This window comes from Podarcis liolepis (assembly GCF_965112155.1).
Source record: "Podarcis liolepis genome assembly, chromosome: 9".
Lineage (NCBI taxonomy): Eukaryota > Metazoa > Chordata > Lepidosauria > Squamata > Lacertidae > Podarcis > Podarcis liolepis.
Window position 1 is genome coordinate 28,988,490 of NC_139564.1, and position 13,067 is coordinate 29,001,556.

The 13,067-nt window shown below is 43.1% G+C and overlaps 1 protein-coding gene across 1 annotated transcript in view; it reads right to left on the minus strand.

Annotated features, from left to right (window-relative positions):
* The window catches only part of ANXA5 (annexin A5), a 27,892-nt gene extending 15,061 nt beyond the window's left edge, over positions 1–12,831 (minus strand). The window contains exons 1-5 of the mRNA XM_083460350.1: positions 12,625–12,831; positions 12,185–12,226; positions 2,278–2,362; positions 1,332–1,426; positions 792–905 (exon numbers count right to left, since the gene is read on the minus strand). Coding sequence (XP_083316476.1) covers positions 792–905; positions 1,332–1,426; positions 2,278–2,362; positions 12,185–12,193 — 303 coding nt within the window. The 5' untranslated portion in view covers positions 12,194–12,226; positions 12,625–12,831. The remainder of the gene's footprint in view (positions 1–791; positions 906–1,331; positions 1,427–2,277; positions 2,363–12,184; positions 12,227–12,624) is intronic.
* Positions 12,832–13,067: the final 236 nt, after the last annotated feature.

Sequence of the window (13,067 nt, forward strand, 5' to 3'; positions counted from 1 at the left end):
GATTATGCATGGTGTGAAGAAAGTGAGGGAGTTTTATTCCCTCTCACTGATGCCATCTAATGAAATTGATGAGAAGGTAATTCAGGGCAGACAACAGGTAATTACGGAATTTGCCATTGTAAGATATAGCGGTGGCCTGTTGCTATTAAATCACAATGAATCACTAGGCCCAGAGGGAGGATGCCTCTTAATACCTCTTGGTGGAAGCAACATGGGAGCAAGTTGTTGTCTTTGTGTCCCATTAATGGGCTTTGCATAGGAACCTGGTTGGCTACTTTGTGAATCAAAATGCAGTGTTTATCAGGCAGAACTCTTGTGAACTTTCCTTGCTGGTTCCCCCATCCCTAAGAATAGCAATGCATATAATATACTTAATCACAAACTAGAACCATTAATGGCCATTAAAAACTTCCACTGGAAGCAGAACAATGGGGTTCGCTCATAAATTTTACATAGAGGGCCACTTTAAAAGGAAAGACACCTTGCGATTGTGAAATTCGAGCATTCGGCATGCATGGCTTTTTTGCACACACTCTTACGGACCAGACATTGTTTGCACTTCTTCCACAAGACAAAAGACCATTGAAAACTCAAGTGGTTGAGATGTTTCTGGAATTACTCAGGTGGATCAGAAAATAAATGAGATCATTAAAATGAAAGCAATCACCATAAATAATCAAGCAGAACGATCATCATCATCATAATGATAGGAAGACATAATGATAGGAGATACATTCCTAAAGAAAAAGGAAAAAGTCATCAATATTTTCATTTTGTGCCACTCATTTTACCTTAATGGCATGCTTCAGTGCATGGGCGTCAAAAAGCCGTGCAGGTCTCATCAGAGCAACCATCAGTCTCTCAAATTTGCCTGTAAGCTCCGATTTTAAGTCATCAACCAGGTCCTAATTGACAGAATGAAGAATGCCTAATTAATAAGAAATGCCTGACTAATGAGAAATGCAGTTTAAAATTAACCCATCACCCATAAAAACTGGAACATCACTAGGATGAATGAAAAGTTCATGAAGGGTGTATACCGTATTTTTCCGTGTATAAGATGCCCCCTATTTTGGGGGACTCAAAATTAAGGAAATGGAGGGAGATTGCCCCCATGTATAAGACTATCCCTCCCCTTTTTAACATTATTTTTTAGTTTTTTAAAAAAACCTAGTCTTGTACACAGAAAAGTATGGTATTTATTTGGAGATGGATGCATGGAGTAATATAAAATTTGCAACCAGTAGACCTGAAGTATTATTCATTACTAAATCCATATTATACAGACAAGTGCACACAAATCAACTCCCAACCCAAAGTAGCCTCCTTACCCTGCCAAACAACGTTTTAAATTCCACCGCAATTTCCTGGCGTTGCTTATTGCTTCTGCTCGTTAGAATCTTCACAATTGACTCTTCATCCGTTCCTTAAATTATGCAAATTAAAAACAGAGTGATTGATTGCAATGATGAACATAAATATTTTGTAGATGAGTATGTCAAGCATTGAAAATAGGCTACAGTACACATGAATATTCACTTTCTAGAAATTCTGTGTTGCCGGAAGAAAGTTATATAAACATCTCTCTACTTCACTATACAATTTCCAATCCAAACATATTTTAATATGCATTATTGGTATGGCATGGCTATACCAGATTTCTGCCCATGAAAGTGCCTGGTCTATGAGGGAGATTTCCATGAACTCCAATTACCTTTTTCAAGCACGGCTTGCAACTAATTAGTTCTCCAACCTCCTGCTTCAACGACATTAAAAGAAAAAGGGGAAATTGCCTCTCCCAAGGTAACCCCAGCCAATCAAGAACCACTATGTGTTAGGCAACCAATTAGATTTAGTGATACAACAACATTGCATCCGAGTGGGAGCAGGAAGTACCACTCTAATTCTGATCAGGCTTCCCAATGATGCCAAATAGCCAATCAAATTTGTCTATGCTTCGACATCACGAAGCCAAATCAGTGCTTCCAGCTCACACTTTAATCAATCAGTGATGCCCTTATTTTAGAAAAGCAATAATTAACTTTTCCTGAGAAATGTAACTATTTTAGAACAGGACTTCCACTGTTCAGGGGAAAAAGGGGATAAATAGTTACTTTTACTGGAACACATTGTGAATGATTGCTTTTCTAGGTATGTCATACCCTGCTTATGCAAACATCAGTGAATGACTGCTATGTCAAGGGATGAAGCAGGAATCCGAACATGTTGATTAACTGATAATGGTCCACTTAGTCTGTAAAACAATTAATGCCTTACCCAAGCCTTTCATTGCCTTTCGAAGGACCTCAGCATCAGCTCTGGCATCAAAGCCAGGGAAATCCATCACAGTGCCTTTTGTATACTAAGAAAGAAACACAACATTACATTAAGGCATTGCAGTTTTGGCAATATTATGATAATTCCAAAAGCAGGGGGGCGGGATCCTCAATCATCTAATCATTATTAGGTAAAGGGACCCCTGACCATTAGGTCCAGTCCTGGCCAACTCTGGGGTTGCAGCGCTCATCTCGCTTTATTGGCTGAGGGAGCCGGCATACAGCTTCCGGGTTATGTGGCCAGCATGACTAAGCCGCTTCTGGCGAACCAGAGCAGGCACAAAAACGCCATTTACCTTCCCTTCGGAGCAGTACCTATTTATCTACTTGCACTTTGATGTGCTTTTGAACTGTTTGTTTGGCAGGAGCAGGGACCGAGCAACGGGAGCTCACCCTGTCACGGGGATTCGAACCGCCAACCTTCTGATCAGCAAGTCCTAGGCTCTGTGGTTTAACCCACAGCGCCACCCGCATCCCCTAATGATTATTAATTATCAATTAATCATTAATCAAAAACACAATATCTAAAAGACATGAACCATAAGAATCCAACAAGTTTGACTCAATGTTATGATGCATAAACACATTTGAAAAATAAAATATTTAAAATACAAAACTTTCCAACACAAAAATAAGATAAAATCCTCCAGTCAATTAATTAAGGGCTCGACAAAAAGCTAGTTAGTTGCACTTCCCAAACATCTAACGCAAGTCCCTGAAGAAGGCATCCAAATATAGAAGGCAAAATAAAATGATGTATGTGGGTTTTTTAAACAAACAAAGTTTCATGAAAGCTCATTGTTTTCTTGAAGAGAATTCATATGCCCATAAATTCAGGGGTAGCCAACATGGTGCCCTCCACAGATTTTGTTGGACTCAAACTCCCATCAGCCCCAGCCACAATGGCCAAAAGTCTAGGATTATAGGTGTCCAAGATGGCTACTAGGTGTCCCAGGCTTCATAAACCAGACTCCTCATACAACCCTTCTCTTTAGGGACTGGGCAAGTGTTCTTGGGAAAGTTTGTGCTTTGGAATCACAATGGTTGAGCCTTCCTGTTGTAACTTAATCAATTACTGGTGTTTGGGCAAATGGGTACACAGCTTTTTGAATTTATTTACAAGGTGAAATCCAGTTCATCACCTCCTGACAGAAATCTGCAGCTTCTGTGCACGGATTTACCTTGTGCACCAGTAGTACACATCTGAGAAGAGAAGACTAAGTGGTCACACAATGTTGGGACACCAGAATACATGCCAATTCCATTCAAAATAATGTGAATGGGTTCCTTACTGATCTCTTGTCAGAACTGACAATAAAGATAAAGTTTCAAGAAGTTTCAAGGATAATCCAGACCACCACCTCATGAAATTCCTTTAAGATGCAGAGTAAACAGGAAGGGGAAACAAGGATTTGTGGTACACCAATGTGTTTGCTTGCAAATGGTCACCACATGAAGAACTCCTTCATGCCTTCACAACCTCAGATACTCACCTGAATCTATCCTAGATGTCACCCTGTGGTAATGAAACAGTTGTGTGAAGGGCCATTTCATTTTTTCGTCTGTTCCTTTCCTCCAAATAACCCTCAGTTTTACAGTCTAAACTACTGACATTGTAACAGTATGTGCAAGTTTCACAATATGGCAGTAAGTATCTTCTTATTCTTACTTGTTGGGTTATATTAAGCTAGCATTGTTCTCTGACTCCAGCAAGGAAACGCAACTCTTTATTCGCCCGTTTCAATTAATCTGCTCTATTGTTAGAAAACTGGCAAAAGGGATCCAGCTCAGAGGGCAACCATAAGTCAAAGGCAAAGACAGAGGACAAAACAGAATTGGCATCTGAACAGCAGCTGTAATTTATCTGGCAGCAGCTGTGTGTGTTATTCTAAGCCAAAGCGGAATCATTATATCCCAGTAGGATAGCTGCCATGCTACACTACATTTAAAAAAAAAGAATCTAGGCAAAGTAAATGCAACAGGCAACATAACAACATGTCAAACATAACACATTTTATTCCATTTATTCTGGACTAGAAAACTCGAAAGACCCCAAAAGACTACTACAAACTATTTTTCTGCCCCTAAATTCAGAATGATTATCTCCACATCCACTGGTATACCCTGCCCAAACTTATAATCAATACAAATAAATACTATTCTTCAGACTTCTGCGTTTCTGCCCATTGTGGCAAGGGTGCCAGTGTCCTCTAGCAAATGACTAGGCCCACCACCACCATCTTTGAAGTGGAAGATTTAAGACAGGATTGTTCCAGCAGTTGTGTGATGACTCTGCTCCCTCCCAGCTCCAAGGCTGGAAGGCCCAGGGTTGTTTGACTGCTTGAGGGGAGCTGTCCAGCACCCCTGCCTTCCAACTGTTCTAACAACCCCTTTCCCTGCAGGAAAGACAAGCAGAGCCCTTCTTGGACACCTGGAAGCAAGGCACCAAAGCATCTTCCTTACAAAGGGCCAAGCTTACAAGCTCCTTGCCTGCCTGTCTGAAACAACTGGCTAATAAGGCATTTCCTTAGCAAAGAGGAAATTCATGACCTCCATTTTTCATATCAAAGCCAATAACTGCAGGCCTCTGTTGTTGTTATTATGACAAACTGTTTACAAATGATTCTTAGCTTTAAAATATGAATCAATAAATAAAATTTGGGTTTAAAGGAGCGTTTGGTTAAGAAGACTGCTGCATGTATACTGTCTATTGAAATCAGTTGAGAATAACCTTTTGATTAGATTATGAACTGGTGTGGAGGAAGGTTTTAAAAAAAGAATCAAAGGGTCTCAAGACTGGGAGATCAGCAAGGATTATTTTTCATCTTGGCATTAAATACCTATGAGGGGGAAAGATACTGCAGCCAAATTAAAGAGGTACAGTACCTGCTTTTTTTCAGTATGAATTAATTCCCCAGTTCAGCTAAGTTTTCTGGGGCTGTCTGTTGTTTGTGTTAGGGTTACAACACTTACACTACAATCAGAGAACCTGCTGAGTATTCAGTGCAAGAGGCTGCTTGCAATGCATAAGAAAGAGTTACACAGAGTTGGCATAAGTGTTCATTTTAGATCTTATCATAACATGTGTGGGCAAATTCCAGCAGAATGCTTATGATGGAGAGAAATACCGCAGAGTTTTGCAACGAGCTTCCATTCACACACAAGCAATCCTAGTTAAACAGCTCAGATGATTGGAAGCCCTCCTCTTGCAAGTATATGCATGTTTAACCACTGTAATGCTAGCATTCCAACTAAAGACAGTGACATTCATTGTGAAGGAAACTTACTAGGATTTTGCTGCGGCAGAACCCAGGCGGAAAACTACCAGCCTGCCCATTAATTCATTAGCCAGGACAGCTGCCAGTATTGAACTATGTAAACAACGCTATCTGGGTGGTGGTGGGGAGGCTACAGTCTGCAAACATAAGTGTGCTCTGAAAACAGGAGAGTTAGCAGAAGGTGAATGGGAGAGAAGACAAGCTAAGCAGTGAGAAAGATCAGCCAAGGTATGTTTGAACAGCTTCCCAAGGCCTGTGGGCTGCTTTAGTTTAAAAACAATAGGAGTTATGGAAACCTGCCAGTTTGAGTGGAAGTTCAACAGAGGAAAGACTGTTTAACTCTTCACTCTCCTGCCACTTTTCCACTAAAAATATCCTTTATAGATGTGAAAACTTTTGAATTCTCTCCCACTCCGTGGGGAGAAAAATCAACAGAGGGATTTTGAGTAGACAACAATGGGATGGGAAAGGGTTAAGCAGTCTCTCCTTCCACCACTCCTTCATACCAGATTCCAGCTACTTCTCCTTTTTTAAAAACATTGCAAGGCTGTCTGTGGCATAACCATCCACTTTTGGTCCTTAGCTACACCATCGATTCCTAAGCACTTACTTTTAAGAACATCACCCTTGCCTATTCATTTGTTTGCTACAACACTATTAAAATCCGATCCATGTTCTCCTTTGATAATTGATACAAGAGAACAACTATATTCTTCTTGGGTCCCTCCAAACCAGCAGCTTGTTGCGGAATCGCACCATCTGTTTTCAGATAGCGGAAAAGAGACAACATGACCCACACTGGATTTGAAGGCCTTTTTTCTTCACTGTTCCTTTTTGCACTCCTATGCTTGCACCTCATAGCAAAGCTCCATGCTTTTGTGAAACTTGACTTGGAAAGAGGTCTCTTCCTGGCTCTCTTCCATTAGAACACTTGTGGGTGGGTGAGCGGCCAATTTATTTTGGCCAATTTGTGCCATTGCACCTGCACCCCCGACCCATTTATTATTGCTAATTTTATTGACAGAAGCTAGCACTGAGTATTTAAAAGTCTGTATTAATGTGTCCCATACCATTCTTCTTCTCCCCCCCCCCCCGGACTTCCCACAGGCAACTAAATGCTTCAAAAACCTTTGAAATGCTGCAGGACGAGAAATAGAAGCAGGATGGGAAATGACCAAGCATGGCCTGGACAGGAACAAACCTTTAATGTTTCAAGTCTGCCCTGCTCTGAAAAATCATTTTATGTATATATAGGTAAAGGTAAAAGACCCCTGTACAGTTAAGTCCAGTCAAAGGCAACTATGGGGTTGTGGCACTCATCTCGCTTTTAGGCCGAGGGAGTTGGTGTTTGTCCACAGACAGCTTTCCGGGTTATGTGGCCAGAATAACTAAACTGCTTCTGGTGCAACAGAACACTGTGACAGAAACCAGAGCACATGGAAACGCCATTTACCTTCCCGCTGCAGTGGTACCTATTTATATACTAGCACTGGTGTGCTTTCAAACTGCTAGGTTGGCAGGAGCTGGAACTGAGCAACAGGAGCTCATTCCATCGCAGAGATTTGAACCGCCGACTGTCTGCCGGCAAGCCCAAGAGACTCAGTGGTTTAGACCACAGCGCCACCCCTGCTAACAGGAAAATCCTTCTGAGTGTGCTCACAATATGAATGAGCCTGCTTTGTGTCTCCAGGGATGTGTGCTCTAGGGGCCAATTCTTATAGGATACATACATTGAAGTGTAACATACATGCAGATCATGTCTGTTATGAAAGATAGATGAATGAATCAATGATTTTTCTTTTTATAAAGGAGTATGAGCACCAACCAGAAAAGAACCAAACCCTTGCCTATGGTTTTTAAAAAGCTAAATTAATGGATGTGCCCCACCCTTTCAAGCTGATGCAGTATGCATATATTTTACAATATACTTTCCCTGAATATAAATAGATTCATAACAAACCATGGACGTGTGGCAAGGGCTGTTCAGGTTTTAAGCCATTTGAGTGACCCATTATTTTTTTTCAAATGTGTGTTCTTGAGTAGGAAGACACTCTGTACATGAGTAGAGGCCCTTCGTACAAAATTATTTTAAAAAACCCAGAAAAAGTAGCATTGTTGGTTTAAGGACTGCCCAATTCAACATACCTAAAAACAGTACACACATCTTTTATACTGCATATTCTCCAAATGTACACACATTGCAATCAACTCAATTAATGTCCTGGGCTTCCTTTCCTAGTATCTTGGGACAACATCCAAGCATGTAACAGTTGTTACTATAGAAACAGCTTTGTTAGAAAAGCTAAACTACTCCAATTACAAAGGACGTGGGTAATCATTGCAGCAAGGTGGTTATTCTAGACATTAGGTGACAGTACTGTGATATAACATTACAACTGTTAGTCAACCCAGGCTACAGCAGAGCAAGACTAAGCAAATACTAAGTGCCAGTAGCCTCTGTAATCTACTCTTTAGCATGCCTTCCCTAAGACTGAAAAATTATCTTACTTCACTTGTAGTTAGCTCCCGCTTGCTCATTCCTCATAAGCCAGATTTGCCCATGCTGCTTTGAATGTTATCACAGTGCCAGACTAGATATGATGTGGAAGGTATTTGAACAGACTTATTTCCCAGGCTTCAAGAATCAGAGTAACTGCAGACAAAACTAGCTGTTCTGAGCCCCTTATTATTTACTTCATTTACATCATTCATCATCCGATTAAATAATCAAGCTGTTTCTCTGTCTCATCTATCTTCTCAAAGATCAAACTGAGCTTCATGGAATTCAGAAAATGGAATGTTTGTATGAGCTGAGCCGGGTACTTCACATTATTTTGCCTCTTACTCCCTCTTCAGAAGTTATCTCACACACATTCTAATGAATGCATGGAGATGCTCACAAATGCTGTTCCTGGATCTGATATCTCCAACTCATATCTTCCTGTGTTGAGTAAAAGATCTGAAGAGAGAACCTATGGATATCTGGCAGAAAATGCTTAGGCTCCCCATGAAATTCAGGAAGCACAGACAGTTGGGGTTCCCTGATCATGTGAAAAAGCCTATACACCCAACACATAAAGGTCTGGGAACAGAGCAAGGATGCTCAATGTGTATGCAGCCCAGCTTCCTCCTGGATTGTAACCCCACGTCAATGTATTTTTCTCAGATGTTTTGTTCGGACTGCAGACACACATAGTGTTGATTCTCATGTTTATGAATGGCAACCAACTTCTGGTTAAACCAGTGTTTCCAAACTGAGGACCATATGACCCCCCTGGAGCCCCCCCCCCAGGATATTCAAAGTGAAAATGTATAAATGGGGGGCACAGCACAAGGCTAGGAGCCACAGAGGGAAGTGAGAAATGGTGAAAATAATTTTATTTTATTTTTTAATCCTGATTGGCTGGCTATCCCGCTTGGCCAATCACAAGCAGGTAAGAGGGTGGCCCACCAGGGCCTAATGCTCCTTTTTGCCATGTGTGTTTTCTTGGTTTGTTTTCAGTGGGAGAGGGCGATAGCTGAGGCTCCCGTTTTGACCACTAGAGTCTGCGATCCAGAACCCCCAGGTCCCGTCCCCCCAGGTGCAGTGGTGGGGTGGCAATGAGTCAATGAGTAGGGCTGGGTAAGCCCAAACTGCTTGTTGTTGCGGCCAGTGCTGGGCCCTGTGGCAGCCTGGGCCTGATTCTGCAAGGCGCAGGGTTCAATCCACCCCAGCGCCTAGCGGATCAGGACCTTTGGATGTTGCAGAGGGGTGCAGGGCCCACCAGCAACATCAGCCCATGTTTCTAAGCAGAGGTTGGATAGCCGTCTGTCATGGATGCCTTAGCTGAGTTTCCTGCATTGCAGGGGTTTGCACTAGAAAGATGATATCCCTTCCAGCTCCATTCAATGTTTTTCTTTTCTGTTTCAACAATATTTTATTATGTTTCCATCATTTTTTGCAATTGTATTTTGTATAAATTATAAAAATTATAAATAAAATATGTTCTATTTACAAACAAAACATTTAAATAGCTACCTTTCTGCCAGAGGGATGGGGGGGTCATGGACATAGCCAGAATTTTTGTTAGGGGAGGCAGACTTTGGGGGGGGGGACAGAACCTCAGATTTGTATTGATTTTTACTTATTGGTGGGGCAGCTGGCCCCCGCCCCCCTTGGCTACGCCCATGAGGGGGGCACAGGAAGGAAACAAGGTTGGGAGAGGGCCTCGTAGGGAAAAGGTTGAGAAACAGTGGATTAAACACTTTGAGCAAAAGCACCATATCACATAAAGCCTTCAGGAAAACATCTTCCAACGGAGTCATTTTGCACAATCCCCTCAATATTACTGAGTGACAGCAAAGCAGCTGGACCTACTAGTGCCAGAGGGAGCTGTGTGATAAACACACACCTGGGGGCCTATTCCAACCAGGACTGAGGCTGGGGCAAAAGCTTAAAGGCCTCTCCCACTGTGCCATGCTCCCAATCTATTTATGAAAGAAAACCATTTACCTACAACCAAGTTGAATTACAACTGCCACATATGGAGTGGCCCATTGTTCCCAGAGATTCCTCTTTTGAGTTTTCCAAGCTTTCTTAAGAGTCAAACTACACCTGATGGGAGAGTTCCTTAACTGGAATCCAAACATCTTATGTTGCAGATAGCAGCCCCAGTGCAAGGAAGTTCGATTTGCACAGGACCTATGGAGCCTCTGCACCACGCGGATTTCTCAACTTAGTGTCATTCCCCAAAGCTGCTACTGCAGGGCAAAAAAGTTGCACTTTAAACTATTAACCTCATAAGTTTCTTCCTCTCTGGTCAATAACAGCTCTGGGATGGGGCAATTTGGGCTAGCACTATGACACTGGGGAAAATGATAAAAGGTGTCCACCCAGCCCAATATCATGATCCAAATTATTTTCACCCCCCAGGGCTGTTTTTTGTAAACTTATAAAATATCTGTAGTCACATGTCTTTAGTCCTTCAGCTGCCATTCCTGGATACTTCAAAAGTAAAGTCTTGTGATGATACCGAAAAGTCTTCATATACATTCAGAAAAAAAGATAACTTTAAGGTTTATAAAGAAAAAAGTCATTCAGAGAGAGAGAAAATGAGCGTAATGCGAAAGAAGTCTGGCCACAAGGAGTAAGTAATAGAAAACAGAGGAGGAGGAGGAAAGTGGAATTTGGAATCTTTCTCTCTGTCTGGCTTCTTGCTTCTTAACCACTAGAAATAGGCAACGCCCACTCACAGCACAAAACTACAGTGCAGGAAACTTGGCTAAAAGAATGGAAAATGGGGGGAAGTCTGACGTGGATTTCACATGATTAGGCTGAACTCACGTTGCTACGGATTCTGCCTCTCTATAAAACTCTTGGATAGACTGACTCAGACGGAATTCAGCACTGAGCAGTATGAAAGTTAAGGGCAGAAGTGAAAGTCCCTTTTATCTGTAGGGCAGACTTCACCACCCACCAGAAAACACTCCTTGTCAGTAAGGCAGGGACTAAGAAAAATGATGGGGAAACAGACTGTCAAGGTCATAGAATTATAGAATCTCAGATTTGGAAGGGTCTCGGGTGGTCATCTAGTCCAACCCCCTGAAATACAGGAATCTCAGCCAAAGCATCCATGACAGATGGCCATCCCACCTCCATTTAAAAACCTCCAAGGAAGGAGAGTCCACCACCACCACCTCTTGTGGGAGTCTGTTCCACTGCTGAACAGCTCTTACTGTCAGAAAGTTTTTCTGAATGTTTAGTTGGAATCTCCGTTCTTGTAACTTGAAGCCACTGGTTCAAGTCCTACCCTCCAGAGCAGGAGAAAACAAGCATGTTCCCTGTTCCATGTGACAGCCCTTCAGATATTTGAAGATGGCCATCATATCTCCTCTCGGTCTCCTCTTTTCCAGGCTAATCATACCCAGCTCCTTCAAGCACTCTTCCTAAGGCTTAGTTTCCAGACACATGATCATATTGGTTGCCCTCCTCTGCACATGTCCCAGCTTGTCAACATCCTTCTTAAGTTGTGGTGCCCAGAATAGGATACATTATTCCAAGCGTGGTCTGACTAAGGCAGAATAGAGTGGTACTACAGGTATTACTTCCCATGATCTGGGCACTATACTTCTGCTGATGCAGCTTAGAATAGCATTAGCTTTTTTTGCTGCTGCATCACACTGTGGACTCATGCTAAGCCTGTGGTCCACCAAGACCCCTAGATCCCTTTCACACGTACTGCCAGGTCCCAACTTCCAAATAATTAACAGAGGAAGGAAAACTTTATGTCTCTGTCATAGCATCGTTTTAAAGGCAACAGCCACCATGACCGTTCCTTTGCAGAGCTTACTTTGTGAGTTTTAATGAGACCTTCCCTCGATCTAACCTACCGCACTGGGTTGTAATAAAGAGGGAGGGCGGTTAGGGACCCTGCACATCGCCCTGAGCTCTTCAGAGACAGACTGGGAGAATACAGATAAATGAGTGCCCTGCAAGATGGCGCCAAGGCTGCTTCCCCGCCCACCCACTTCGTTAATTTAATAAAACACATTTTAATAAGGAGAAAGAGAAGGAAGCCGGGTATGACTCACATTTGCCATTGTTTCGGGAATCGATCCGGCGAAGACGAGACGCTGCAAGAGAAGACGAGCAGAAAGTATCAGGTTGTGCTCTGTGCAGTCGCCAGTAAACTCTGGAAAGGGCGCAGGAAACGCGGGGGCGCAAAAAGGCGGAGCGGAGGGTTCCCTGCCAGCTCCCATAAGTTCCGATTTCGTAATCGTCACGTCGGGAGCCAACGCCCAAGCCGGCAAACGTGTCCCCACGTCCCCCCTTCCCTTCAGCAGGCGCACGGAACTATCACAGACAGAGAATGCCTTCCCTCCTGCAACGATTTTTACGCATTACTTATATACCGCAGGGTTTTATTTTATGTTTATTAGAGCACTGCAGGAGCCTTCACTACACTTCTCCATGAAGTGCCATTATCCCTCTCCACTCCCGAACTCCTGGCCCACACGCCCGCGGAACTCACCGAAACTCGGCCGACGGGGAGCAGCGAAGCGCACGGCAGCGATTACGCGCACAGAGTGGAGGCGCCTAGGGAAGCGCTGCAGTTCTCGCTGCTTGCCACGCCCTGCGCTCCGATTCTCCCTGGCGGTCAAGCGTCGTGGCTCTTCCTGCCTGTAGCCACACCCATTCCCTCTCCGTTACCAGCGCGCTCGTCCAGGCAGAGGCTGGCTTTTCATCCGAGTCCCCGGCGGATGCTTCATCCCGCCCCGTCTCAAATCATCGCCAACAGACTGAGGGCGAATTTTGAGGCGTTTCAATAGATGATGATGGATGACAAACAATATGGGCGATTCAAATAAAGTACAGTGAATGTTTAGTGTGCGGAAAGTTTTCGACGGTCTGTATCCATTGTCACTGCCTAGGCTGCTAACGTGAAACGAAGGGTGGGTTCGCTATGAAATTGAG